General features: G+C 37.9%; 1 protein-coding gene across 1 annotated transcript in view; it reads right to left on the bottom strand.

Moving 5' to 3' along the window:
* The window catches only part of LOC150101961 (ubiquitin carboxyl-terminal hydrolase 19-like), a 629,785-nt gene that overhangs the window by 306,709 nt on the left and 295,247 nt on the right, over positions 1–27,829 (bottom strand). Inside the window, exon 12 of the mRNA XM_090399944.1 lies at positions 19,707–19,817. Within this exon, the coding sequence (XP_090256070.1) occupies positions 19,707–19,817 (111 nt within the window). The remainder of the gene's footprint in view (positions 1–19,706; positions 19,818–27,829) is intronic.

Here is a 27,829-nt window from a genome sequence, read left to right on the forward strand (position 1 = left end):
TTACAGCACTCTTTCTTCCATTTCTAAGCTTCTTCAAAAACTTCCAGAATATCTTACCACCTTCTTGATATTTATTTTCGATGTTCTTGCCAAACTCTTCTCATGACTGGTGTTTAGCTAGTTTTACAGAGTGTTTCGCTTTCTTATTTGCCAGGAACTTTTGATATGCTTTCTTCTTTTCCTTCACTGCCTCTTTAGCTTCCTGTGTCCACCATGGAGTTCTGATTTTTCTATTCTTACAGACAACCTAACCATATGCCTCTCTGGCTGAATCAATCAGGGTTTTCTTCAAGGCTTCCACTGAATCTCCAAGGTTTGGTTCCTGTTCTCAAACTCTTTCATTTTTTCTTCAATAATCTTTGTGTATTTTAGTCTACAGTACACATCTGAGGGCTGCTCAACTTTTATTTGCTTTTAAACTTTCTTACATGTTATTCTTTTCAATATGAAATTAAATTTTATCCTGCTCAAGACTAAATAGTGATTGCTTCCAATTTCAAATCCTCTGGACACTCTGGTGTCCTTCACCAGAGAGAAAACATCACTATCAACAATAACTTAGTCAATGAGACTTTTCTTATTCCTTGCCTCTTCTCTCTATGTGAATTTGTGCACATTTTTATGTTGGAACATGGTGTTAGTAATAACCAGTCCATTTTCTGAGCAGAAATCCAATAGGTATTTGCCATTATTATTAGCTTTGCTCTTCTCTCCAAATTTTCCCAAAATATTTTTTTATGTCTGACAATCATTTCCTACTCTGCTATTTAGATCCCCAACAAGGACCAATTTCCTTTACATGTTTCCTTTACTTTTTCTAAAGCTTCAAAAAATTCCTCCACTTCTACCTTAGTAGAACCTTCTGTGGGACCATAGGCACAAATAAGTCTCATTGTCCAATTCATGATTGCATTCCCCATTCTGATATTTGCCCACATCACTCTACTTGAGACTGACTGCCATTCAAGAAGATTAGCCTCATATTTTGTGTTGAATACTATGGCTACTCCTTCTTTTCCTTGATTTTCATTGCCTGAATATAACATTTTGTATTTATTGCTAAGAAAGATCTCACCAATTTTTGTCTTTTTTGTTTCGGTCACCCCTATTATGTCGATCTGGTACTTATCTAATTCCTCAGCTAGCTCCATTTCTTTGCCATTCAGGCTTCTTAAGTTGATAGTACCGATCTTTAACTCTGGTGATATTGATTTGGGGTGTGCTTTCAGATTTGTTCCAGTAGCTGAATTTTTTTTCGCTGTTCGCCCTGGTTCCCTGGCGAAAACAACCAGGGCCTTGTTTAACCGGGCGACGCCCCAGTCGGCATGAAATTTTGTCATGTTGTACCATCATTTTCTATATTGGTTTAAGCTAATAAGAATACAATTTGGTCAGCTTAATCCCAAATTGCCAGCCCATCCTCGTTTGTTCAGTATCCAGGTAGATACCCAACAGGGTGCACCACGAGAAGGTGAGGATTGGACATTAAGTCAGAAGCCTTGGTCGTTTCTCCACATTCCTTTAAAGGCTATGTGGAGGTCTCCTCTCAGTTATATAGTTTTGACTCTTAAGCACCCCTGAATTATTTTTTTTTATTTTGTATATGCAGCATCCCCCCTCCCACACACACACTTAAAATTTTCCCTGGCCACCACTGTGAAAGATGCATTTCATTGTGAGAGATCATCACCTTGTTTATTGGAGGCTGAAGTTGCATGAAAAAGTTCCATGTTTGGTCTCAAGAGCAATGTTTCGGTTTCAGGATTATGTAAAAACTAAATAAAAAAATATAAGAGAAAAAAAAAAAATAATGGAAAAATCCTTAGCTCCACTCATAATAATAATGCATTACAGATTTACATTTTGTGGAGTAGGATTAATCACATAAAAAAAAAGGTCTGTAATAAATTTAAGAACATTCATAAACTGTGCTGCCATGAAAGATGTTTCCAAAAGATAAAAGGACGTTGTGATAAAATTAAATAATTTCAAAAATTTAATCATGGTATATTTTTAACTCCACCTCCCCAAATTAATTACAATTTTAGAAACTAATTGATGATTCTTATTCCTTCTCGAAAGAAAAGTTATTCTCTATTTAATTTTTCTAATAAAATTTATATTTGATTTGATGAACTTTGCATTTTTCAATATGGTTACACAACAGCATTTGTGATTAATTTCATTATATTTATTTAGTACCTTTTTTTTGTCAAATTATATTCTTGAAAGTTACATTATTCAATTCTATGCATATCCTTTATATAATGGTGGTGCAAAGACCCAAGTATCGACCAATGAGTCTCTCAGGAATGGTAGCAAAGATTTTAGAAAAGTTGGTTAGGGCTCACCTTCAGCAATGGCTTGACAGTGAATCTCTACTTTGCAATGAATGGCATGAGTTTACTAAAGAACAGTCATCTTTCAGCAACTTACTCACATTCTATAATAATATTACCATTGAGTTAGACACGAGGAATGGATACACCATGATACTTTTGGATTTTGCTAAGGCTTTTGACAGGATGTAGCATGAAAAACTGTTGCATAAATTAGAGAAATATGGGTTTAAATTATTAAATATTAGGGTGGATAAAAGGATGGCTGACTGACATATCAAAAAGAGGTATTATTATTAAGAGATACCTCCAGAGAGTCAGAAACTCAAAGAGGGAGACCACATACCACAGGCACCAGCTACCTTACTCATTCTTGAATTCAATTCAATTGACAATCCTTTCCAATCACACACCACCCTATGAGAGAAAAATCTAACCCTCATCCCCTTCTTAGCGGCATTCATTCTCGGCTTCCAAGGATGCCGAGAATAAATGCCCTGATGTCCATTCCCCGCTCTCCATAAATTGAAAAATTCCATCAACTGAAATCCAGTATGACCCTTTCAGAAGTTTGTAAGTCTCAATCATATCAATCATTTCTCCTGTTTGCTAGTGTCTGCAGTCTAGAAATTCTCAATCTGTCTTCATAACCAGCATTAAACAATCCTCATATCATTACACTACCATTTGCACTCTCTCTCTCCACTGTATTAGAATCACAATGGAAATCAAAAGGAAATACCTGCGCAGAATAATTGAAGTGAGGTCTTATTGAGCTTTGTAAAGGGACAAAATGACATCTTTACATGTAAAAGTTCCTTTTGGCATTACAATTATCTTTTGAGTTGTATTTCCTTTGTTATATGGCTCCTGAACTTCAAATTCCTATCTATTAACACTCCAAGTTCCCTAGTCAGATCAGTTTTTTCTCTATCATAATCCCACCAATACAATACGACATTGGATATCTAATCATGCCAAAGTGCAGAACTTGACATTTACTGACATTGGACTGACACCCATTTTCTCAATGCCCACAATTCCAGCAATTCAAATCATTCTGCAAATACTGCATATCAGCAGCATTCCTGATTATCCTACCTATCTTTGCATCATCAGCAAATAGCTGTATGTCGTCTGTCAAATCGAATAAGTGGACCAAGCACCGATTCTTGTGGTACACCTCTGGTTACTTTAAATTTTGCAGACTCACATCCACCATATACCACTGTTTTGATATCTGTCAGTCAGCAATCCTCTTATCCACGCTAATATTCTATAATCCAAACCCATATTCTCCAATTTATGCAACAGTCTTCCACGTTGTAATCTGTCAAAAGCCTTAGCAAAATCCAAAAGTATCATCGTGTATCCACTCCCCCTTGTCTATTTCAATGGTAACATTGTTATAGAATGTAAGCAAGTTCCTAAAACATGACCCTCCTTTAGTAAACCCACGATGTTCATTGCAAAGTACATATTTACTGTCAACCCATTTCTGAATGCGAGCCCTAACCAATTTTTCCAAAATCTTCACCACCACTCCTAAGTTCCTGATAAAACAGGAATGGAATTCCTGTGGAATCTTCCCTGTTCTGAGACTCATATTAAACAGCCAGTTCAGCTGAAAGCTCTTTTAGCACACAAGCTGATATCCCATCATTATGTTGGAGGTTTAATGGATTTTTTACAACACTCACAAAGAATTAAAATAGAATTTAATACTTCCTATATTTCGTCCTAGTCACTAGGACATCTACGGGGATTACAAAGACAATTAATGTAACATGCACACAAAAACTTACAATACTAAGCCCAACCACGTGGGTGACAATAAAGTCCTATCTAGGTGGAGCGCCCTCTAAGGGCAGTTGTAGGTGGCCTGGAATGTAGGGTGGGACCTCTGGTGATGACTGTTTCCCAAATCTTCGGAAGCTTAATGCAACCGTATTTATTGAGAGTTGGTTGGTTTTTGAGAGCTGCTGCTGCTGCTTCTAAGAAAAGTCTCTCTTTCTTGAATTTGCTGTGGTTTTCTTCCATGGTACTCTGTGGGTGGTGTCCAAAACGTGGTCAGCCAAGACTGAATGGCCATAAATGGCCATAAAAAAAAAGCCTGAATGGCCGTAAAAAATCCATTAAACCTCCAACATAATGTCCTCACAGCACTTAAGCCTCTACACAAGATATCCCATCAGTCCTTATTGCTGGATTCTTATTTTCAGTTTGTGCAACAGATCTAATATCTTGTCCTCATACATCTGAGTTTCTTCATCCAGTGAAGAGGTAGCAGTGAGCTGAATGTTGCATACACCATAACTTTTAACAAAATGAACACTCATTAGTTGAGCAACCTCTTCTGCATCTGTCACTCTCACGCCATCTGCATTTAGAAGAGTTATTCTTTCATATCCATTCTTTCTTTTATTTGCAACATATTGAAATAATTCTTGTGGGTTGTCTTTAGCACCTTTGTCAGAGCCAGTTTCTTTTCATGCTACAGTTGTGAGTATTCGAGCCTGCTTATAATTTTCATAGGACATCATCCTTATGCAGACGGTATTTCTTCCACATCATTCTTTTCTCATGTTAATAAGATTACACATTCATTTGACTCCTACTCTATTTATTCTTCAAACTCTTGGGACACATTCTGATATCGCATCATTTAAGTATTGTTTAAATGCTTCTCATGCAATGTTGATATTCTCCCCATCCAGCAACCAATCCCATTCCACTGAACTCAATATACCGCTCTGTTGGTCATAATTTATTACTTTGTAGTAATGTAACCTTTTCTGAATGGAACATTCATAAACTTAGTCATTTCCCAAGTGAGTAGTATGGCACGATCCCTTTCACCAACCAAGGCAGAATTGTTAAGTCTTTAAATGAGATGCCCTCTGAAACTATAATCAAATCTAACACTCTTTGACCTCAAGTTCCTTCTGTCATATTCTCCCCATCCAGCAACCAATCCCATTCCACTGAACTCAATATATTCATCAGTTGGTAATAATTTATTACTTTGTAGTAATGTAACCTTTTCTGAATGGAACATTCATAAACTTAGTCATTTCCCAAGTGAGTAGTATGGCACGATCACTTTCACCAACCAAGGCAGAATTGTTAAGTCTTTAAATGAGATGCCCTCTGAAACTATAATCAAATCTAACACTCTTTGACCTCGAGTTCCTTCTGTCATATGCTGCTTGAGGTAGTTGTCCTGCAACAGCTCAATATATTAATTTTTATTCTTCTCATGAGATTCTACTGCTACTAGGGTGACCAACTCTCCCGTATTTCCTTTTCATGCTCATCTTTTCTATTTGGTGATGCATTTCTTCATTGCTACCAACTGATCCACCAGGATTGTAATTGATCTTGTTAGATTCCACTTCACACCAGATGGCTTCAAACTCCCTACCACATGAAATACTGTTAGTAGCAGTAATACAATCATAGGTTTCAACTCTAACTGGATTCAAGTCATCCGATATCATTAGCAGCACGTCCCCCTCCTCTTCTGTCGATCCTTCCTAAAAATACTGTATGCTTTACACTCGATACCAGTTAGTATGTCTGATTCTGATAGCAAAGTCTCACTAATGTCTACAATCTGAGGCCCCAACATATTGATCAAGGCAACAAAATCTACCCCTTAGTTCCTGATACTGCTAAGCACTCGTGCAGAGACATAATAATCTACCTGCATAATTCTTTTCTGCAGTCTACATGACCCAGTTACATAACTTGCAGATCTCTATTCTTTTATAGTGCTTTATATATGTACACATCTTTACACATGTTCGATGGGTCCAAACTGGATGAACACAAAGTCAAAATCATTCTCTCCTTGTCAACATTTCCCTGATAAAGCCCTCCTCACGTTGGAGGCTTAATGGATTTTTTACAACACTCAAAAAGAATTACAATAGACTTTAATACTTCCTATATTTCGTCCTAGTCACTAGGACATCTACGAGGATTACAAAAACAATTAATGTAACATATACACAAATAACAAACAATACTAAGCCCAACTACGTGAGTGACACTAAAGTCCTATCTAGGTAGAGCGCCCTCTAAGGGCAGTAGTAGGTGGCCTGGAATGTAAGGTGGGAACTCTGGTGATGAGTGTTTCCCAAATCTTCGGAAGCTTAATGCAATCGTATTTATTGAGATTTGGTTGGTTTTTGAGAGCTGCTGCTGCTGCTTCTAAGAAAAGTCTCTCTTTCTTGAATTTGCTGTGGTTTTCTTCCATGGTACTCTGTGGGTGGTGTCCAAAACGTGGTCAGCCAAGACTGAATGGCCATAAATGGCCATAAAAAAAAAGCCTGAATGGCCGTAAAAAATCCATTAAACCTCCAACATAATGTCCTCACAGCACTTAAGCCTCTACACAAGATATCCCATCAGTCCTTATTGCTGGATTCTTATTTTCAGTTTGTGCAACAGATCTAATATCTTGTCCTCATACATCTGAGTTTCTTCATCCAGTGAAGAGGTAGCAGTGAGCTGAATGTTGCATACACCATAACTTTTAACAAAATGAACACTCATTAGTTGAGCAACCTCTTCTGCATCTGTCACTCTCACGCCATCTGCATTTAGAAGAGTTATTCTTTCATATCCATTCTTTCTTTTATTTGCAACATATTGAAATAATTCTTGTGGGTTGTCTTTAGCACCTTTGTCAGAGCCAGTTTCTTTTCATGCTACAGTTGTGAGTATTCGAGCCTGCTTATAATTTTCATAGGACATCATCCTTATGCAGACGGTATTTCTTCCACATCATTCTTTTCTCATGTTAATAAGATTACACATTCATTTGACTCCTACTCTATTTATTCTTCAAACTCTTGGGACACATTCTGATATCGCATCATTTAAGTATTGTTTAAATGCTTCTCATGCAATGTTGATATTCTCCCCATCCAGCAACCAATCCCATTCCACTGAACTCAATATACCGCTCTGTTGGTCATAATTTATTACTTTGTAGTAATGTAACCTTTTCTGAATGGAACATTCATAAACTTAGTCATTTCCCAAGTGAGTAGTATGGCACGATCCCTTTCACCAACCAAGGCAGAATTGTTAAGTCTTTAAATGAGATGCCCTCTGAAACTATAATCAAATCTAACACTCTTTGACCTCAAGTTCCTTCTGTCATATTCTCCCCATCCAGCAACCAATCCCATTCCACTGAACTCAATATATTCATCAGTTGGTAATAATTTATTACTTTGTAGTAATGTAACCTTTTCTGAATGGAACATTCATAAACTTAGTCATTTCCCAAGTGAGTAGTATGGCACGATCACTTTCACCAACCAAGGCAGAATTGTTAAGTCTTTAAATGAGATGCCCTCTGAAACTATAATCAAATCTAACACTCTTTGACCTCGAGTTCCTTCTGTCATATGCTGCTTGAGGTAGTTGTCCTGCAACAGCTCAATATATTAATTTTTATTCTTCTCATGAGATTCTACTGCTACTAGGGTGACCAACTCTCCCGTATTTCCTTTTCATGCTCATCTTTTCTATTTGGTGATGCATTTCTTCATTGCTACCAACTGATCCACCAGGATTGTAATTGATCTTGTTAGATTCCACTTCACACCAGATGGCTTCAAACTCCCTACCACATGAAATACTGTTAGTAGCAGTAATACAATCATAGGTTTCAACTCTAACTGGATTCAAGTCATCCGATATCATTAGCAGCACGTCCCCTCCTCTTCTGTCGATCCTTCCTAAAAATACTGTATGCTTTACACTCGATACCAGTTAGTATGTCTGATTCTGATAGCAAAGTCTCACTAATGTCTACAATCTGAGGCCCCAACATATTGATCAAGGCAACAAAATCTACCCCTTAGTTCCTGATACTGCTAAGCACTCGTGCAGAGACATAATAATCTACCTGCATAATTCTTTTCTGCAGTCTACATGACCCAGTTACATAACTTGCAGATCTCTATTCTTTTATAGTGCTTTATATATGTACACATCTTTACACATGTTCGATGGGTCCAAACTGGATGAACACAAAGTCAAAATCATTCTCTCCTTGTCAACATTTCCCTGATAAAGCCCTCCTCACGTTGGAGGCTTAATGGATTTTTTACAACACTCAAAAAGAATTACAATAGACTTTAATACTTCCTATATTTCGTCCTAGTCACTAGGACATCTACGAGGATTACAAAAACAATTAATGTAACATATACACAAATAACAAACAATACTAAGCCCAACTACGTGAGTGACACTAAAGTCCTATCTAGGTAGAGCGCCCTCTAAGGGCAGTAGTAGGTGGCCTGGAATGTAAGGTGGGAACTCTGGTGATGAGTGTTTCCCAAATCTTCGGAAGCTTAATGCAATCGTATTTATTGAGATTTGGTTGGTTTTTGAGAGCTGCTGCTGCTGCTTCTAAGAAAAGTCTCTCTTTCTTGAATTTCCTGTGGTGGAGCATGGTGGTTTCTTCCATGATACCCTGTGGGTGGCGTCCAAAACATGGTCAGCCAAGCCTGAATGGCTATAGTTGTGTTTAAAGATGTAAGACTTGTGTTCCTCTAGACGGATGGATGCTGATCTGCCTGTCTGTCCAAAGTACGCCAGCTTACAGGAACAGGGTACTTTGTAAACTCCAGGCAGAGAGAGAGGAGGGAGCTGATCTTTCGTAGAACGGATAAGGGTAGCAAGTTTGCGGTGGGGCTTATATGCTGTGTGTAGGTTGTACTGTTTTAGTATCTTGGCTATTTTTTCGGATGTGCCATGGATATAGGGTATGGTGATGGCATTTTTAAAATCTTGTTGACGTGAAGGACGGGGAATGGGGGAGGAGTTGATTATTTTTTTGATACTGTGATCGCTGTAGCCATTGGAGAGGAAAGTGCTATGTATGTGGTTGAGCTCAGTAGTGAGGGCGGTTCCACTGGAACAAAGATTGTGGGCTCTCTTGGTAAGAGTTTTAATAATGCCATATTGTTGAGAGGGGTGGTGGTGGGAGAGTTTATGAATGTATCTGCCTGTGTGTGGGGGTTTTCTGTATACGGTGAAGGTAAGTGTATCATTAGGCAGGCGTGTGACTAAGGTGTCTAGGAAGGGTAAACAATTGTTCTTTTCCTTTTCCATAGTGAACTGGATTCTTGGATGTAGACTATTGAGATGACTGTGGAAGGAGTCTAACGTGTCTGGGCCATGTGGCCAAATAGAGAACACATCATCTACATATCTTAGCCAGATAGAAGGTTTGAGTGGGGCTGAGTCTATGGCTCGTTTTTCGAAATCTTCCATATAGAAATTGGCAAGGGGGAGTAAGAGGGGGGAACCCATGGCAGTTCCCTCTATCTGCTTGTAGATTTTTTTGTTCCAAGAGAAATACCCAGAGTTAATGGCAAAGGAAAAGAGATCTAAGATGTCAGAGGGAAAAACGTTTTCTAAGAGAGATAAGGTGTCAATTAAGGGAATATTGGTAAACAAAGAGGAGATATCAAAGCTTACCAATATGTCTATCTTATTCAAGGTTAAATTTTCTGTGAGGGCTTTAAAGTGGGTAGAGTTTTTTTATATAGGAAGGGAACCTTCCGGTGAGGGGGATCAGAGAGTTGGCCAGCTGTTTTGATAGTCTATAGCAAGTTTATATCCGAATTGATAGTCTATATCCGAAAAAATAGCCAAGATACTAAAACAGTACAACCTACACACAACCCCACCGCAAACTTGCTGCCCTTATCCGCTCTACGAAAGATCAGCTCCCTCCTCTCTCTCTGCCTGGAGTTTACAAAGTACCCTATTCCTGTAAGCTGGCATACTTTGGACAGACAGGCAGATCAGCATCCATCCGTCTAGAGGAACACGAGTCTTACATCTTTAAACACAACTATGGCCATTCAGGCTTGGCTGACCATGTTTTGGACACCACCCACAGGGTATCATGGAAGAAAACCACCATGCTCCACCACAGCAAATTCAAGAAAGAGAGACTTTTCTTAGAAGCAGCAGCAGTTCTCAAAAACCAACCAAATCTCAATAAATACGGTTGCATTAAGCTTCCGAAGATTTGGGAAACACTCATCACCAGAGTTCCCACCTTACACTCCAGGCCACCTACTACTGCCCTTAGATGGTGCTCTACCTAGATAGAACTTTAGTGTCACCCACGTAGTTGGGCTTAGTATTGTTTGTTATTTGTGTATATGTTACATTAATTGTTTTTGTAATCCACGTAGATGTCCTAGTGACTAGGACGAAATATAGAAAATATAGTATTAAAGTCTATTTTAATTATTTTTGAGTGTTGTAAAAAATCCATTAAGCCTCCAACATGATGTCCTCACAGCATTTAAGCCTCTACACACGTGTATTCTAATCATCCATGGAGAAGAATTAGCACGCAAATCCAAGCAATACGGTAAGTCAAAACTACGACTATCTAGGTAACTAAATAGGCTGGCCTTTTTAAAACGATGTCGGGATACAAGAGTGATACCAAACTGCGTTAAAATGAAGATCAATTTCCATTCCAAAAAAGCACTTCGTATATATAACCGTGCCAGCCGGGCATTACTCCGCGAGCAAATTGCCTCTACGCGTGCTACCCTCGCAGTGACGAATGCCACCATTGGCTCCTTACATTCAGAGCTCTCCACCATTCTTAACGCTGAACTTTGGTCGATTCTCTCTGGCATTTCGGAAACTTCCGCACAGAGAGAATTCTAAAAAATAAAAAATAAACACATCAAGAAATATAGCAACCTTGTGAAAAACAAACCACAACCACAAATTCAACCGCTCCGGACAGTAATAAACCTCTCTTCCAAAAGGCTCAACGACGATGCCGTCAGCGCCCTTTGCCTCGACCGTAATTTTGCCGTCCCTTTGAAGGAAGTGCTGGTGCTTAAGGTAATGGTGAACATCGAACGTGGAATCGGTCGCTTACCGTCGGAGATAGCTAACAACATCAGACTTGACATAGCCAACATCCTCGCGCATTCTTCACCGCCAAAAAGTAATTTATCATATGCCCAACGCACAGCTCTCCTGAAACTACGTAAAGAAAAAAGTATCGTCATCACCAGAGCGGATAAGGGTAATGCCACAGTCGTTCTTAATACCAGTGAATACAATCATAAAATGAACATTATCCTCCGCGATCGCGCTACCTACATCCCACTAGAACATGACCCCACAAAAACACAAGCTAAGAAACTAAAAATCTTACTCAAAAAAGTATCTTCCTGGACCCCTGACATCACAAAAAAATTTAAACCTTTCCACTCTTGTCCCCCCAGGATATACGGTTTACCAAAAATCCACAAACCCAATTCCCCACTCAGGCCTATAGTAGATGCCACCAATGCACCTTGCTATAGACTATCAAAACAGCTGGCCAACTCTCTGATCCCCCTCACCAGAAGGTCCCCTTCCTATATAAAAAACTCTACCCACTTTAAAGCCCTCACAGAAAATTTGACCTTGAATAAGACAGACATATTGGTAAGCTTTGATATCTCCTCTTTGTTTACCAATATTCCCTTAATTGACACCTTATCTCTCTTAGAAAACGTTTTTCCCACTGACATCTTAGATCTCTTTTCCTTTGCCATTAACTCTGGGTATTTCTCTTGGAACAAAAAAATCTACAAGCAGATAGAGGGAACTGCCATGGGTTCCCCCCTCTTACCCCCCCTTGCCAATTTCTATATGGAAGATTTCGAAAAACGAGCCATAGACTCAGCCCCACTCAAACCTTCTATCTGGCTAAGATATGTAGATGATGTGTTCTCTATTTGGCCACATGGCCAAGACACGTTAGACTCCTTCCACAGTCATCCCAATAGCCTACATCCAAGAATCCAGTTCACTATGGAAAAGGAAAAGAACAATTGTTTACCCTTCCTAGACACCTTAGTCACACGCCTGCCTAATGATACACTTACCTTCACCGTATACAGAAAACCCCCACACACAGGCAGATACATTCATAAACTCTCCCACCACCACCCCTCTCAACAATATGGCATTATTAAAACTCTTACCAAGAGAGCCCACAATCTTTGTTCCAGTGGAACCGCCCTCACTACTGAGCTCAACCACATACAAAGCACTCTCCTCTCCAATGGCTACAGCGATCATAGTATCAAAAAAATAATCAACTCCTCCCCATTCCCCGTCCTTCAGGTGAACAAGATTTTAAAAATGCCATCACCATACCCTACATCCGTGGCACATCCGAAAAAATAGCCAAGATACTAAAACAGTACAACCTACACACAGCATATAAGCCCCACCGCAAACGTGCTACCCTTATCCGTTCTACGAAAGATCAGCTCCCTCCTCTCTCTCTGCCTGGAGTTTACAAAGTACCCTGTTCCTGTAAGCTGGCGTACTTTGGACAGACAGGCAGATCAGCATCCATCCGTCTAGAGGAACACAAGTCTTACATCTTTAAACACAACTATGGTGATTCAGGCTTGGCTGACGATGTTTTGGACACCACCCACAGGGTATCATGGAAGAAAACCACTATGCTCCACCACAGCAAATTCAAGAAAGAGAGACTTTTCTTAGAAGCGGCAGCAGCTCTCAAAAACCAACCAAATCTCAATAAATACGGTTGCATTAAGCTTCCGAAGATTTGGGAAACACTCATCACCAGAGTTCCCACCTTACATTCCAGGCCACCTACTACTGCCCTTAGAGGGCACTCTACCTAGATAGGACTTTAGTGTCACCCACGTAGTTGGGCTTAGTATTGTTTGTTATTTGTGTATATGTTACATTAATTGTTTTTGTAATCCCCGTAGATGTCCTAGTGACTAGGACGAAATATAGGAAGTATTAAAGTCTATTTAAATTCTTTTTTAGTGTTGTAAAAAATCCATTAAGCCTCCAACATGATGTCCTCACAGCACTTAAGCCTCTACACACGTACACCTGATAAAGCCCATTTCTGTCATTAACACAGTTAAACATTGTCGCTCTTACACTCACATTTTAACCATTCCTCCCTTTATAATTTAGTTTCCCTGACTCTCTGTGTTAGGTCTCATACCAGTTGCTAGTTTTCTAGACTCATCACACCAAATGCATTTAGGTGTAGGCCATCCCTCTTATGCAAATCCAATATTCCCTCAAACTCACTCCACACATATCAAAAAAAGTTGCATCCATTCCTTCTACACAGCCTATGGATCGAATTGTTTGCCATCATAGCACTTCTTCTTCTTCTGAATTAATTTTTATCATATCAAGGTAATATACTGATGATTTCCACTTCCTCACACGTCACTCACCTCTTTCAATAATTTCATGTCTTCTCTTATACTGAACTTATTGGCAGTTAAGTCATTAGTACCTACTACAATTAAGATCTCGTTTACTTTTCTTTAATGATTTTGAATTGCTTCCTTCATATTCTTAATTTTCAATCTTGGAAAACTTGAAGTTATAATTTGCTCATCAATAGCATGTTTTATTACACAGGGTATATGGAGGATGCGAGTCTGCAAAATTTAAGGTAACAAGTGGTGTATGAGGATGGTCTGAAAGTTCTCAGCCTTGACCATAGATGGCAACAGTATTGGCAAGTTTTTTTTTTCTAAGTTGGTACATCTGTCATAAGCATCCATGTGAAATTGCAAGTCATTCTATCAAGTAGTTTGTTTTATACAGCTGTATGAAGCAAAAGTGTTGTGTGTATCCCTTGAAATGAATAATATCATGCAGTTATAAAATTTTTTGTGAAAGGAGGTTTAATGCCAAAAGATATTCATTCGAAGTTCATAAAAAGTTTATAGGCACTCTTCTCCTTCGTTTTTGACAATTAAAAAATGGGCTGCTGAGTTTAAACATGGCCGTACCCGCCTTGAAGATGATCCAAGTGAAGGACATCCAAAAAGTGTAACAACACCGAAAATCATTGATTAAGTGCACGATATGGTATTGGATGACCGATGAGTCAAAATGCATGAAATTGTTGAGAATATAGGCATATCAAAAGAACGTGCAGGATACATTTTGCATGAAGAATTGCAAATGAAAATGTTTTGTGCAAGATGGGTGGCATGCTTGCTCACAGCAGATCAAAAATGCACTTGCATGAAAATCTCTGAACAGTGCTCGGAGCTTTTTAACAAGAATAAAACTGATTTTGTGTGTCAATTTATTACTATGGATGAGACTTGGATTCACCGTTACACACCAGAATCCAAACAGCAGTCAAAACAGTGGACAGAAGCCAGTTGTTCAGCACCAAAGAAGACAAAGTTGGTTCCATCAGCAGGAAAGGTCACGGCATCAGTGTTTTGGGATGATAAAGGCATTTTGTTTATTAATTATCTTGAAAAGGGTAAAACAATAATGGGTAAAATCTTTCATAAGAAAAGACCAGGTTTGCAGAAGAAAAAAATCATCTTTCAATGCACCTGCCCACAAAGGTGTTTTAGACAATGGAAAAATTAAGGAATCTGCACTATGAATTGTTGAAACATCCACCTTATTCCCCAGATTTGGCTCCCTTTGACTTCTATCTCTTCCCAAAAATAAAACTCTTCCTCGCTGATCAGAGTTTTTCTTCGAATTAAGAGGTGATTGCAGCTGTAGAGAGGTATTTATGCAGATGTTACTGAGAACCACTACAAGGACAGGATAATGGCTGGAGCATTGCTGGAATAAATGTATTAGTTGAAATTATAAATTCGTTTTTACATTGTTAGGCTGAGAACTTTTCAGACCACCCTTGTATTAGTGAACTGGATGGAAAATCAGAACCTTTATCTGATCTTTGATGCCAAAGATAAACCAAGCTTTTTCTTCTATAGATGGGAAAGAGGATATAACCCTGATTTGTGTTTCTGTGGACGACAATGGGAACCACATCCTCATCTCTAGGAAAGTATTAGACAATTTGCCGGCCTGGTTGATGGAGCGATTAGCATATCTTTTCTCCATCCAAAAGGTTACGGGTTCGAATCCCTCCATAGGCATGGATGTTTGTGATTATCTGTGAAAATACTAGTGGTTGTGGTGGTGATCAGCAGTAGATGCCGTTGGTGTAGATGATGAAAGTAGTTGTAGTTGGTGAATTGAGTGGTGGAAACAGAGATTTATAGAGTAGGTGCCCTCCATAGACGAGTCTTTGAACTCCCAGGAAGTGTCATGTAATAATAATAATAATTTTCAAAATGGCCAACATCGACCTCTAATCTACAAATGGACTAAGAAAATGAACAATTTTAATTTTACTCATTCCAACAGAAAAGCTTTGTCCCTGATTAGGAAGCTCGCCCTAATACAAGGACTTCTGGTAAAATGCTCGCCATAGATCCAAAATACATCGCAAAGCATATAGTTTCAATGACTAAATATTCTCAAGATAAAGTAGCTACGAGAGAAGTGAAACAAAAACTAAAAAATCTTACAACAGATCACCCGCCATCATCACTATCTCATGCTTTCACTTCCCAGGAACTTAACTCGATATTATTGACTGGGCTCGATAATATCTACCCTGAATTCATCAAGAACTGTGGTCCAAAAACTATTAAATGGCTTACTGCTATGTACAATAATATTATGGACTTTGGTATGTTTCCATCAAAAACTCCACAACTGCTTCCAACTACTATCCTATCGCCTTGCTAAGCATCTGCCTGAAACTTCTGGAAAGAATGATATACAACAGAATTTCTCCAAGTATACATAATAGAACTCCTCAGGAACCTGACAAAAGCTGTTATGATCAAGTACTGGTCTTGACAACCTTCATAGAGAGTGGCTTTGAAAAACAATTGAAAACAATAGTGGTATTTGTGAACCTCTCTGATGCCTATGACATAGTGTGGAGAGAGGGTCTCATTTTAAAATTCTTAGAAACTATTCCATCACCAAAACTAGCCAACCTACTTAATCAAATACTAGCAGACAGATGGATACAAGTAGCTTTCAATGAATCCAAAAGTAAATTCTTTAAGATTAAAAATAGCCTACCTCAGGGGTCAGTTCTCGCCTCATTGCTTTTTAATTTATACATTATTGATATCCCAGTGACATCAAGGAGATTCATGTAAGCTGACGATATTGCCATTGCAACTCAACATTCTACATTCCAAAAAGCTGAAAACATCTTAACTGATGATCTGGCTGTGCTTGATAAATATTTTAGACGATGCAGTTTACAACTCAAGACCAAAACTGAAGTCGCATCCTTTCATTTAAGTAATATTCAGGCTAACTATATCCCAAAAGTCATCATCATCATCATCAAATTCCTGCCATGTACCCTCAAGGGGTGTACAGGATATGACAGTACTACATGAAAAAATTACATCATTACTAACTGTAATGGTGTAATTTATCCCAAAAGTCTACTTCAGAAATAAACAGGTGAAATTTAACAATCATCCAAAATACCTAGGAGTTACCTAGATAGAAGTTTGACATTTAAATATCATCTAGAAAATTATTATTATTACTTCACACCTCCAGGGAGTCCAACGACTCATCGAGGGAGAGTACCTACTCTACAACTCTGTCTCCTTCACTCAATCCACCAACCACAATGGACTGCAACTACACCAACAGCATCTACTGCTCACCACCACTTCTAGTATTTTCACAGACAATCACAAACATCCATGCTCATAGTGGAATTCAAGCCTGCAGCCTTTTGGCTGGAGAGCGGATACGCTAACCACTTGGCCAACCAGGCTGGCCAAAAATCACTGAAAAATTAAAAACTTATAATAATATAATGCATAAACTTGCTGGTACTTCTTGGGGTGCTGATGCCAACACACTACTGCACTGTCTTTGGTTTATTCTACAGCAGAGCATTGTGCTCCTGAGGCTGAACAACACACATGCTTCTTTAGTCGATGTCCAGTTGAATCAAACTATGAGGATAATCTCTGGTGCTGTAAGATCTGCTATTGGCTCCCAACTCTCAGTAATATAGCCCTCCCTTGCTTCGCAGGACCCAAGCCTGAAGCATATTATGGACAAAAATAATTGGAAACAGTTCCTTGCCTATCCACCAAGACATTTCCTTCCATACCTCACAAAAACTGAAATTCAAGTGCTCTGCCTGGAGGAGTGCAATACAAATGAGCAACTAGAACTTTGATCTGTGCAAGTCATGGGGAGAGCATTAGCTTCAACATACCTCCAATCTTCAAATTCCCATTTCAAATCCAACATATCGTCTGGAGGGCTTTGATCTCCCTAGACACTTTAAACCGGATCAGAACAGGACATGGGAGATGTAAACATCTCTTGCATAAATGGAACTGGTACGACGCTCCAAACTGTGAATGTGGAAGTAGGATCCAAACTATCAATGACATTGCGTTCAAGTGCTCTATCTACTCATTCTCGGGCACTAAAGATGATGATTTTTTAAACTGACACCAGAATCCCTGGAGTGAATCTGGGATTTAAGAATTAAGCTCTGATTCTTAATTTTTAATCATTTCAATCTATTATACTCCTTTTAATGATTTTTACAGTTATTTTTATGTTGTTATATGTAATACCCCGAGACCTGTACATCATAAGCTAAATAAATATATAAATACTGATTAAGAATTCGTAGACTGTAGACACTAGCAAACCGGAGAAAGAGGGGTGACATGATTGAGACTTACAAACTTCTGAAAGGGTCGTACAGGATTTCAGTTGATGAAATTTTTTATTTTATGGAGGGTGGAGAAAGGACAAGAGGGCATTTTTGGAAGCTGAGAATGAATACTGCTAAGAAGGGGATGAAATCTAGAATTTTCTCTCATAGAGTGGTGCATGATTGGAATGGATTGTGACTGGATGTGTGCAAGCAGTGTGAATGAATTCAAGAACAAGTATGATAGCTAGTTCATGTAGTATGTGGCCTCCCTCGAGGAGTCCCTGAATCCCTGGAGGTCCCTCTTAATAATAATAATTCAAATTATTTGCTTGATTGTGAAATAATCAGACCTCTACATGCAATAGAGTGCATTTTTAAAGAAATGGGAATTAATATCACTGAATAAACTATTTTTAATCCTCTGGTGCTCAAATGCATGAACCTTGCTACAGGGACAATTAATAAATATTAAGCTTATTTCATCATGTTGTACCATTATGTTTGGTTTAAGTCAATACAGAATGCAATTTGTTCAGCTAAGTTCCAAATTGCCAGCCCATTCTTGTACATTTAGCTTGCAATGGATACTCACTTAACAGGGTGCACCATGTGAGAAGGTGAGGAACAGACATAAGGTCAGAAGTCTTAATTGGTTTTCTGCCTTCCTTAAAGATTATGTGGCGTCTCCTTCCAACATATGGGATCTGAGAGTTGCTTACAAAATAGTCGAAGCCTAGAGACCACAGATATGACAGTTCCAAGAAAAATTGGTGGAAAATGAACAGATGGTGAACATTTACCCCATCAAATGGTAGAATTCATATTAAAAATAAAAATATTAAGAAGGAACTTGGCATGGTTAGCATTTAATAATGTCCAAGCAGAGCTCATTTGAGGTGGCACAGTCACTTAAACAGAAATGAGAAACAGAGGGTTAGCAAAACAGGTGTTTGATGCTAAAATGGCAGGAAAACACCCAGAGAAAGATCTTGGTGGGTGTAATCAGAAGAGCTGACAAGTGACAGGTTAATTTTAAGAAAAATTGTTAACAGGAAACTGGTTCACAATGTCAAACTAAATAGCACTAACTAATTATTATTTACACTACTTAAGGATATGTATTAGTAATATGACAATGATGAAAAACAGGAGAATGAAGGTACGGACTATACATTGTATATAAAGAGAGAGAGAGAGAGATGTTGTTACTGATCACACCAGCAGGTCATCGATGAAAAAAAAAAAAAAACTTGTTAATTATCAACCAGTATTTTTTTAAATCAAGGATATACAGGTAAATGCTGGTTAAGTTTAATGCGTCAAGGATACAATAAAAAAACTAGATTGCAGCTAGGCAACACAAAGGAAGTGGATATAATTTGACTTAGGGCCTTAAGTTCTTAAGAATGGTGTTGTATTCCCTATGGTTGCTTGTCAGTGACCTTGGTTGTTGGGCAGAAGGCTTTAAAATTACACTTTCCTATATTTTGAAAAAGTTTCAGTCATCCATATTTATTTATGTTGAATTTTAAACTTGCTTTAATCAGTATAAGTTTGTTCTTCATTTCTATTCTTTGGTAGTATTCACATCATGGCCTGCCAGGTTTGCCTATCCATTATGATTATGCCTAGACATCTATTTCTTAAAGTTTAGTAAACCATAAGTAATAATTAACATTCAGGTATCCACGAAGTTACTGGATAGTAAAGTTACTTTGCTGTTAAATAAAGTTCCTTACCCGAAAAGGACGACGGGATGGATCCTTTGAAAAAAAGACAACAGGTAAATTTCTTTGCTTCTTTGGCAAGGGTACAGAGAGGTAAAGAAATGGATCAAATGTAATTGATACCTAATAAAAACAAAACATAATATTGAAAAATAATAAATGTGTACAATGAAAAATCTATATAACATATTCATTCAATATGTAAACAAACAAAAAATATTAAAAGTTATATAACAGGATTAGAAATACATAGATGAAAGTAACAACACAGCAGCCATGAAATACTCTTATTTTTGATTACACTATACAGTCGTGTAGAAAGGCTTATGTGTTCGTCGTACATGTTGACTAATTCTGAAGGTAAAATATCAGAACACAGAAAGATAAGTAAATAATTATTTATTGGCTTATTGTTGATATTTCAATGGTGTTATAACTAACATCTTCAGAGCACAAAACACAGTTTGTCATAGTTTGCGAGACTACAACAACAATCACACCATCACCCTTTTCAAGAGAATGGTATCTTAAAAACGCTAACCCACAGAGCGAGAATAATCTGTTCCAATGATAATGCTCTTGCTGCTGAACTGGTTCACTTAGACCACACCTTCTTAGTCAATGACTATAATCCCCATAAGATAAACAAAATACTAAATGCTCCTAAGAAACCCCTCTCACCATCCATCATGGAGAACTATAACAAAACAGTCACCATCCCATACATTAAAGGCACATTGGAAAAGATCTAAAATTCTCAATAAACATCAACTACGTACTGTATTCAGACCGTGTGTCAAATTGGCAACTCTCATCCGTTCACCCAAGGACAGCATCTCTCCTTTATCATATCCAGGAGTCTATGAAGTACCCTGCTCATGTGATCAAGCTTACTATGGTCAAACAGGAAGAACTGTGGACATCTGCATCAATGAACATAAAGGATACATTTGGCATCGCCATGGCAAGTCAGGCCTAGCAGACCACGCTTTGGATACCCTGCATACAGGATCAACTGGAGGACAAACACAGGTTTTGTCCTCCAATTGATCAAAACCTCCAGGAGGTTTTGATCAACTCCTTTGATTAAACTGCCTGTGTTTGTCAAAACCTCCAGGAGGTTTTGACAAACTGTGTTTTGTGCTCTGAAGATGCTGATTACAACACCAGAAAAATATCAGCAATAAGTCAATAAATAATTATATACTTATCTTTCTGTGTTCTGATATACATTGCCGTCAAAATTAGTCAACATACACTATACAGTCTTGCCACATGTGCTGTTACAGCTTCCACACACACCTGCACTACCTATAGAATTGCATGAGCCCAGTTTCATGCTGTGCAGAGCCAACATTCGCATGTTTATTAGTAGAGGTTGTCTTCCTATACAGGTTAACATGCAGTGGAGAGATTATGAGAAACATGTACTAGAAATAGCAGTTCACAAGGTTGGAATGCAACCACCTGTTATTTTCCACATGCTAAAAACACTTGGGATCAGTAGGATATTTGTGAATCAGACTATTAACCACTATAACAATACAGAAGATGCATCTGACTACCAAAAAAAAAAGGTCGACTATGCTGTATTTTGACATAACAGCTTGTGAGGGCTGTTCCTATAATGCATAGCATTATACGAACCGTCATCACTTAGATTATGTCCGTAAGGATATGTGCATTGCATTATGGGATACTAAGGCAACTGATATGAGGTTATTAGCCTCTATATGCAAGTAGTCCAGTTGTAAAATTACTTGACGTGAAAATTTTGTCTGCTTACACTCTATAAAGGATGAAACCAAGAATATAATTTCTTGGCATCTTTCAGATATAGCATAACCAAGCGAAAAATCTTTCACACTGTGTGATGGTGGGTGTTTTTTCAGAATGTTTTTACTAATGTACATATTCTTTAAGGCTCTCTTATATACCTACCTCTTCTTCATATGCATAAATGGCTTTTACTCAGTGACTTCAAACTCTTTTCATGGAGTCTGATAATGATAGCATACTTCAATCCTCTCACTTATCCACAAAGATTTCATGTATCTTCTATAGTAGTGCCCTCGATCTTCATATCATCCTAGAATGGGGGTGATGACAAGCTAGTCAACTTCAATGCTATGAAAACAGTCCTCTCTCTCTATCTCTTTTTTTTTTTTTTTTTTTTTTTTTTTTTTTTGTAGTGGGGGAAAAAAGTTCACTTTCTTTATTAATACAACCTTACTTTTATATCAGTCAGCTCAATCAAGACCAGGTCATTCTTCCTGAACCAACATTATCTCTAAACTCTCTCTAGGCTAGGCACAAATACATTGAATGTGCACCCTCTCTAACCTCAAAAAAATGTAATAGCTTTTTTTTTTTTTTTTTTTTTCCCTCAAGACAATACTTTTTATCTGTGTAACCATTTACTCTGTACAAATCTGTGTCAGGCAGACACAGTTTCAGCATTGTGAATTTTCTACAGATACTTCCACTGGTGCTGTTCTGCAGAAGTGAATTTCATCATTTTCTATCCCCCATCTCTCTCTTAGGCCTACAATAGCATAAAAATAGCAGCAACCCAGCATCCATTTACACTGTTACTTTTATACACAACTGCACAACTTTATACACAACTGCAGATTTATTTAGAAGTATAACATCATCTGCATAAAGCAAAGAGTGAGATTAACATCTCCAATTTTGATAACTGGTTTAATACCACTTTCCTTCATAATGTGATCCATATAGATAATAAATAACAGAGGGGATAATGTACATCCTTGTCTCACACCATATTTAACATTAAACCATCTTCCTGTACTTCCTTCAATTCTAACTGCTGACTTACAACTCAAATAAAGACTAACTATTGCTTGATATAAAGCCCCATTGCCACCATATAACTGCAGCGTATTTAATAGCTTCTCTCTTGGTATCTTGTCATATGCCTTTTCAAGATCTACAAAACTTAAATACAGATATTTGTTATATTCCCATGATTTCTCAACTATTTGTCATAAAGTGAAAATCTGATCCTGGCAGCCTCTATATGGCCCTGAATCCAGCTTGTTCTTCACCAAGCTTCGCTTCCACAATCGTTTTCAACCATTTCTCAAGTATACTTGCATAAATCTTACCAGGAACACTTAGTAGGGAAATAATTCTGTAATTCTCACATTCAGTTTTATTTCCCTTTTTGTAAATGGGTACTATGAGAGTTCTACTCCAATCATCTGGAATTGTCCCTCTGTCCAGGCCTTCTGAACTATGGAGTGCAGCCACTGCAAGACTTTTATACCTCCATACCTGAGCATTAATGGTCAAATATCATCTGCCTTTCGCATTTCATATTCCATCTGCCTTTTGCATTTCAGGCTTTTGATGGCTTTTTCTACTCAAAGTATGTATGTAATATGTATTCCTGATTATATGTCTGTTGACTGTTTTTTACCACTGTACTGTCATCACTGCTTGTTTCATTTAGCAATTTTTCAAAGTAATTACTCCATACACGAAGGATATTTTTTTTGCCAGTTTTCATGTCATCTTTGTCATCTCTAATTCCTTTTACAGCACTCTTTCCTCCATTTCTGAGATTTTCGACAACCTCCAGAATATCTTGCCACCTTCTTGATATTTATTTTGCATTTAGAGAAAGATGTTGAAAGTTTATTTTTCACTTGGTTAGAATATAATAAATTTAGTTTAATCCTTTATCCAAGTGTGAGCAAACAAAGTTTGCACCTGAAATTATCTTCAGGACCGGGGTAAGGTGATGCAACACCAGGACGACTCCTTGCAAAAGTGGAGCAAGCCACTAACACTCCTATCTCAGTATCTCCCATAATACATATACCCAAGGAGATGTGTTTTGCATTATGGGAGATACTGAGATAGGAGTGTTAGTAGCTTGCTCCACCTTTGCAAGGAGTCATCCTGGGTTGCACCACCTTACCCCAGTCCTGAAGATACTTTCAGGCGCAAACTTTGTTTGCTCACACTTGGATAAAGGATTAAACTAAATTTATTATTTATTTTGCATGTTCATACCAAAATCTTCCCATTACTTTTGTTTAGCTTTCTTACATTTGTCTCTGTATTCTCTAATAGCACAAGATGACTTATTTGCCAGAAACTTTTGATAAGCTTTCTTCTTTTCCTTCACTGCCTCTTTATATCCTGTGTTCCCCATAGAGTTCCGATTTTTCTATCCTTGCAGACAACTTCACCTTACTTATGAGAGATGCGTCCCTTCCAAAGTCCAACTAAAACATCCTCATTGTGAACAGAGGACCAAAGAAGTATAAGAATCCCTGCAGGGATGAAGTGTAGAGGGGAGTTCTTGGGTCCTAAGCTACTATAATAGTCATGAAGGCTATTGTAGGAACTCTGAAGGTTGGACTAACTAGGTGATGGTGAAATCCTGATAGAAGGAAGCAGTTCTTATGAGCACTGGCTTGAGGATAAATGTCAGGAAAGCTCAATTCCAGAAACCTTACTACAGGATGTACAGGAATTGTAGTATTAACTCCATTAACATGGTTTATGAAGATGATGTCTCAAATCCATCAGGACAATTATCAATGGATCAAGTTCATCTGAAACCCACAAACAGGCTCATACAAATAGCTACATGGAAGGTCAGAACATTATACCAACTTGAGAAATTCAAGAATTTAATGGAAGAGAAGTCAAATATGAATACAGACATAATGGGAGTTAGTGAAACAAGATGAACATGAAATGGAAGAACTGAAAGAGATAACTTTACCTTTATTATATATATATATATATATATATATATATATATATATATATATATATGATCCCCATATGAAAGGCCACAATTTTTCAAAATAGGGGACTATTTTGAAAGTGATAGTGTGTAAACGTAGATAAATAAAGTAATTTCTCGTAAACAGAGCTAGTCTAGAACTTTTTGATACACCTTGTATAATTAGCATAGCCAAGTGAAAAAACTTCCATCAAATCAATGTAACTTTAGCATACCATATAGATTGTAGTGCAGTTTGTTTCTTTGTACATATGTGTATAGTCCAAATTACCTTAATGTGAAGGTCAAAACAAGAGATTATTTTGGTTTATATTAAACTGAAGTCGCTGGAGGTCTCTCTTAATAATAATAATAATAATTTTTTTTTTTTTTTTTGTTGGTGAAAGTTTATTTTTCACTTGGTCAGACTATAATAAATATAGTTTAATCCTTTATCCAAGTGTGTGCAAACAAAGTTTGTGCCTGAAAGCATCTTCAGGACTGGGGTAAAGTGGTACAACACTGGGCAACTCCTTGCAAAGGTGGAGCAAGCTGCCAACACTCCTATCTCAGTATCTCCCATAATGCAAAACACATCTCCTTGCAGATATGTATAATGTTATGCATTAAGAGAAGGGCCACTACCCAGACTAGTTTCGACCTTTATTGAGGTCTCTTCAGTGGGAGCCAGGCCCAAGTGGAGATACCAGGCAGAAGCATTAGCAAGGTCATCTCCTCCTATAGGAGCTGCCAAACGGTGTGCCGCCTTGTTTTATTAAATTACTCTGGATTTAGAGAAAGATGTTGAAAGTTTATTTTTCACTTGGTCAGACTATAATAAATTTAGTTTAATCCTTTATCCAAGTATGCGCAAACAAACCTTTGCAAGGAGTTGCCCGGTGTTGTACCACTTTATCCCAGTCCTGAAGATACTTTCAGGCACAAACTTTGTTTGGACACACTTGGATTAAGGATTAAACTAAATTTATTATAATCTGACCAAGTGAAAAAGAAACTTTCAACATCTTTCTCTAAATCCAGAGTAATTTAATAAAAAGGTGGCACACCGTTTGGCAGCTCCTATAGGAAGAGACGACCTTGCTAATGCTTCTGCCTGGTATCTCCACTTGGGCCTGGCTCCCACTGAAGAGACCTCAATAAAGGTCAAAACTAGTCTGGGTAGTGGCCCTTCTCTTAATGCATAACATTATACATATCTGCAAGGAGATGTGTTTTGCATTATGGGAGATACTGAGATAGGAGTGTTGGTATCTTGCTCCACCTTTGCAAGGAGTTGCCCGATGTTGTACCACTTTACCCCTGTCCTGATGATACTTTCAGGTGCAAACTTTGTTTGCACACACTTGGATGAAGGATTAAACTAAATTTATTAATAATAATAATAATAATAACTGCAATAGATAGAAATGGAGAAGAGCTTAACTTAGATGGGGGAAGAAATAAACTTGAACAGGTTAAAAAAATCAATTACTTAGGCACATTGTTCACAGACAGGCTAAATTATGAAGAAACTATTAAACACAGAATAAATTTAGGGTGGTCTACTATGATCAAACTTAGAAATATATGGAAAAATACACATCTCTCCAAAGAACTTTTTGCTGAAACAGAAAGAACAAAGATTGACAGGCCATGAAAACAAGTGTTTGAGGAAATATCATGGACTGAAATGAAAACAAATCAGTAGATCAGAGAATTTCTATAATATTTCAATAATAACAAGAATCACAGAAAAACAGTTACAGTGGTATCAATATGTGTAGAGAATGTCTACTGACAGTTTTCTTCAAATTCTCCAACATGGAAGAGTAGAAGGGAAAGAAACCCACTGGGAAGACATAGAAGAAAATGGATGAAAAACATCAAGTGTATAGGTCGTCTAAAATTCTGAGAGAAGCTTAAATAATTTGGTTGCCAATAGATTGGACTGGAAAGTTATTGTTCATGGTAGCCTCAACCTGCCATAGGCAGACGAGGAAGATAATAATAAACTGGGAGTATTTCATCAATACAACTTTAAAGTTGACTATAGTAGTACATGTACTACTACTATGATCTCACAAGCAAACCACAGTATAACACCATGGCTACTGGCAGGAGAATAAACCTTTTATCACCCACTTGGCAGTACAGTACACATTATTTATTTCCTACAAGGATGGTGTAGTTCAGAAATGAATTACAAGCACAGGCATTGACAAGATGCCTAGGTTGTTTATATGGGAAGAATCACAGGAAGTAGTGGTGGAGAAAATGTGCCAAACTAAAATCTTACATAATATACAATTAGATGCTTCACTGAAAGTGTTAGAAGCACACAATCCAAAACATGCAATGAGTAAAGTATTCTTTTAATCCAATTTTATGTCTAAAAAAATAATTCTTTACACTTTGTATAATTAACTAATAATAAATTTAGTTTAATCCTTTACCCAAGTGTAGGCAAACAAAGTTTGCACCTGAAGTAGGTCAGGACTGAGGCAACTTGTAGCAAAGGTGGACCAAACTCTCATCACGCCTTGTCTCAGTATCTCCCTGAGTAGTGGTCTGGGTAGTGGCCCTTCCCTTAATGCATAGCATTATACATGTCTGCAAGGACTTAACCCAGTTATCCACAACCCACCACCCCCTCCCCCTCACAAAAAAGATTACTCTAAATCCATCACTATTCCCTACATCAGAGGCACCTCAGAAAAAATCAATAAAATCTTAAAAAAACATGACTTGACCACTTGTTACAGACCACATAGAAAACTGGCATCCCTTATCCGCTCCACCAAAGACCAACCACTTCCCCTAGACCTACCTGGTGTATACCAGGTCCCTTGCAGCTGTAAACTGTCCTACTTTGGCCAAACAGGCAGGACAGCAAATATCAGAATCTCAGAACACAAGGATTACATCCGATTTCACCAGTACAGCCACTCTGGGCTTGCAGACCACGCTCTGGATACTCGCCACAGAATAAGATGGAAGAAAGCCACAGTAATACACCGCAGCAAGTTCAAGTATGAAAGATTATTCATGGAATCAGCCTCGGCCCTTGGGAACATGCCAAACCTCAACAAATTTGGATGCATGAAACTGCCCCAAATTTGGGAAACTTTTATCAAAAGAACTTCAGTCCAAAGGCCAAGAACTACCAATATAGCCCGCCAGGGGGCACCATCAGGACTTTAGGAAAACACTAGCGTCCTAGCCTCAGTCTCATTTGTTGTATTAGTACTTGTGTGCACGTGTCTTTTTAGTAAGTTCCCAAGAAGATGGCAACGTAACGTTCGCCGAAATATCGGAAAGTGTATATTAAAGTTTATTTAATCTATATTTCCAGTATACGCTGTCAATT

The sequence above is a fragment of the Typopeltis vanoorti genome, chromosome 11, assembly GCF_054136105.1.
Source record: "Typopeltis vanoorti isolate ZY-2024b chromosome 11, IOZ_Tvanoo_1.0, whole genome shotgun sequence".
NCBI classification, from domain to species: Eukaryota; Metazoa; Arthropoda; class Arachnida; order Uropygi; family Thelyphonidae; genus Typopeltis; species Typopeltis vanoorti.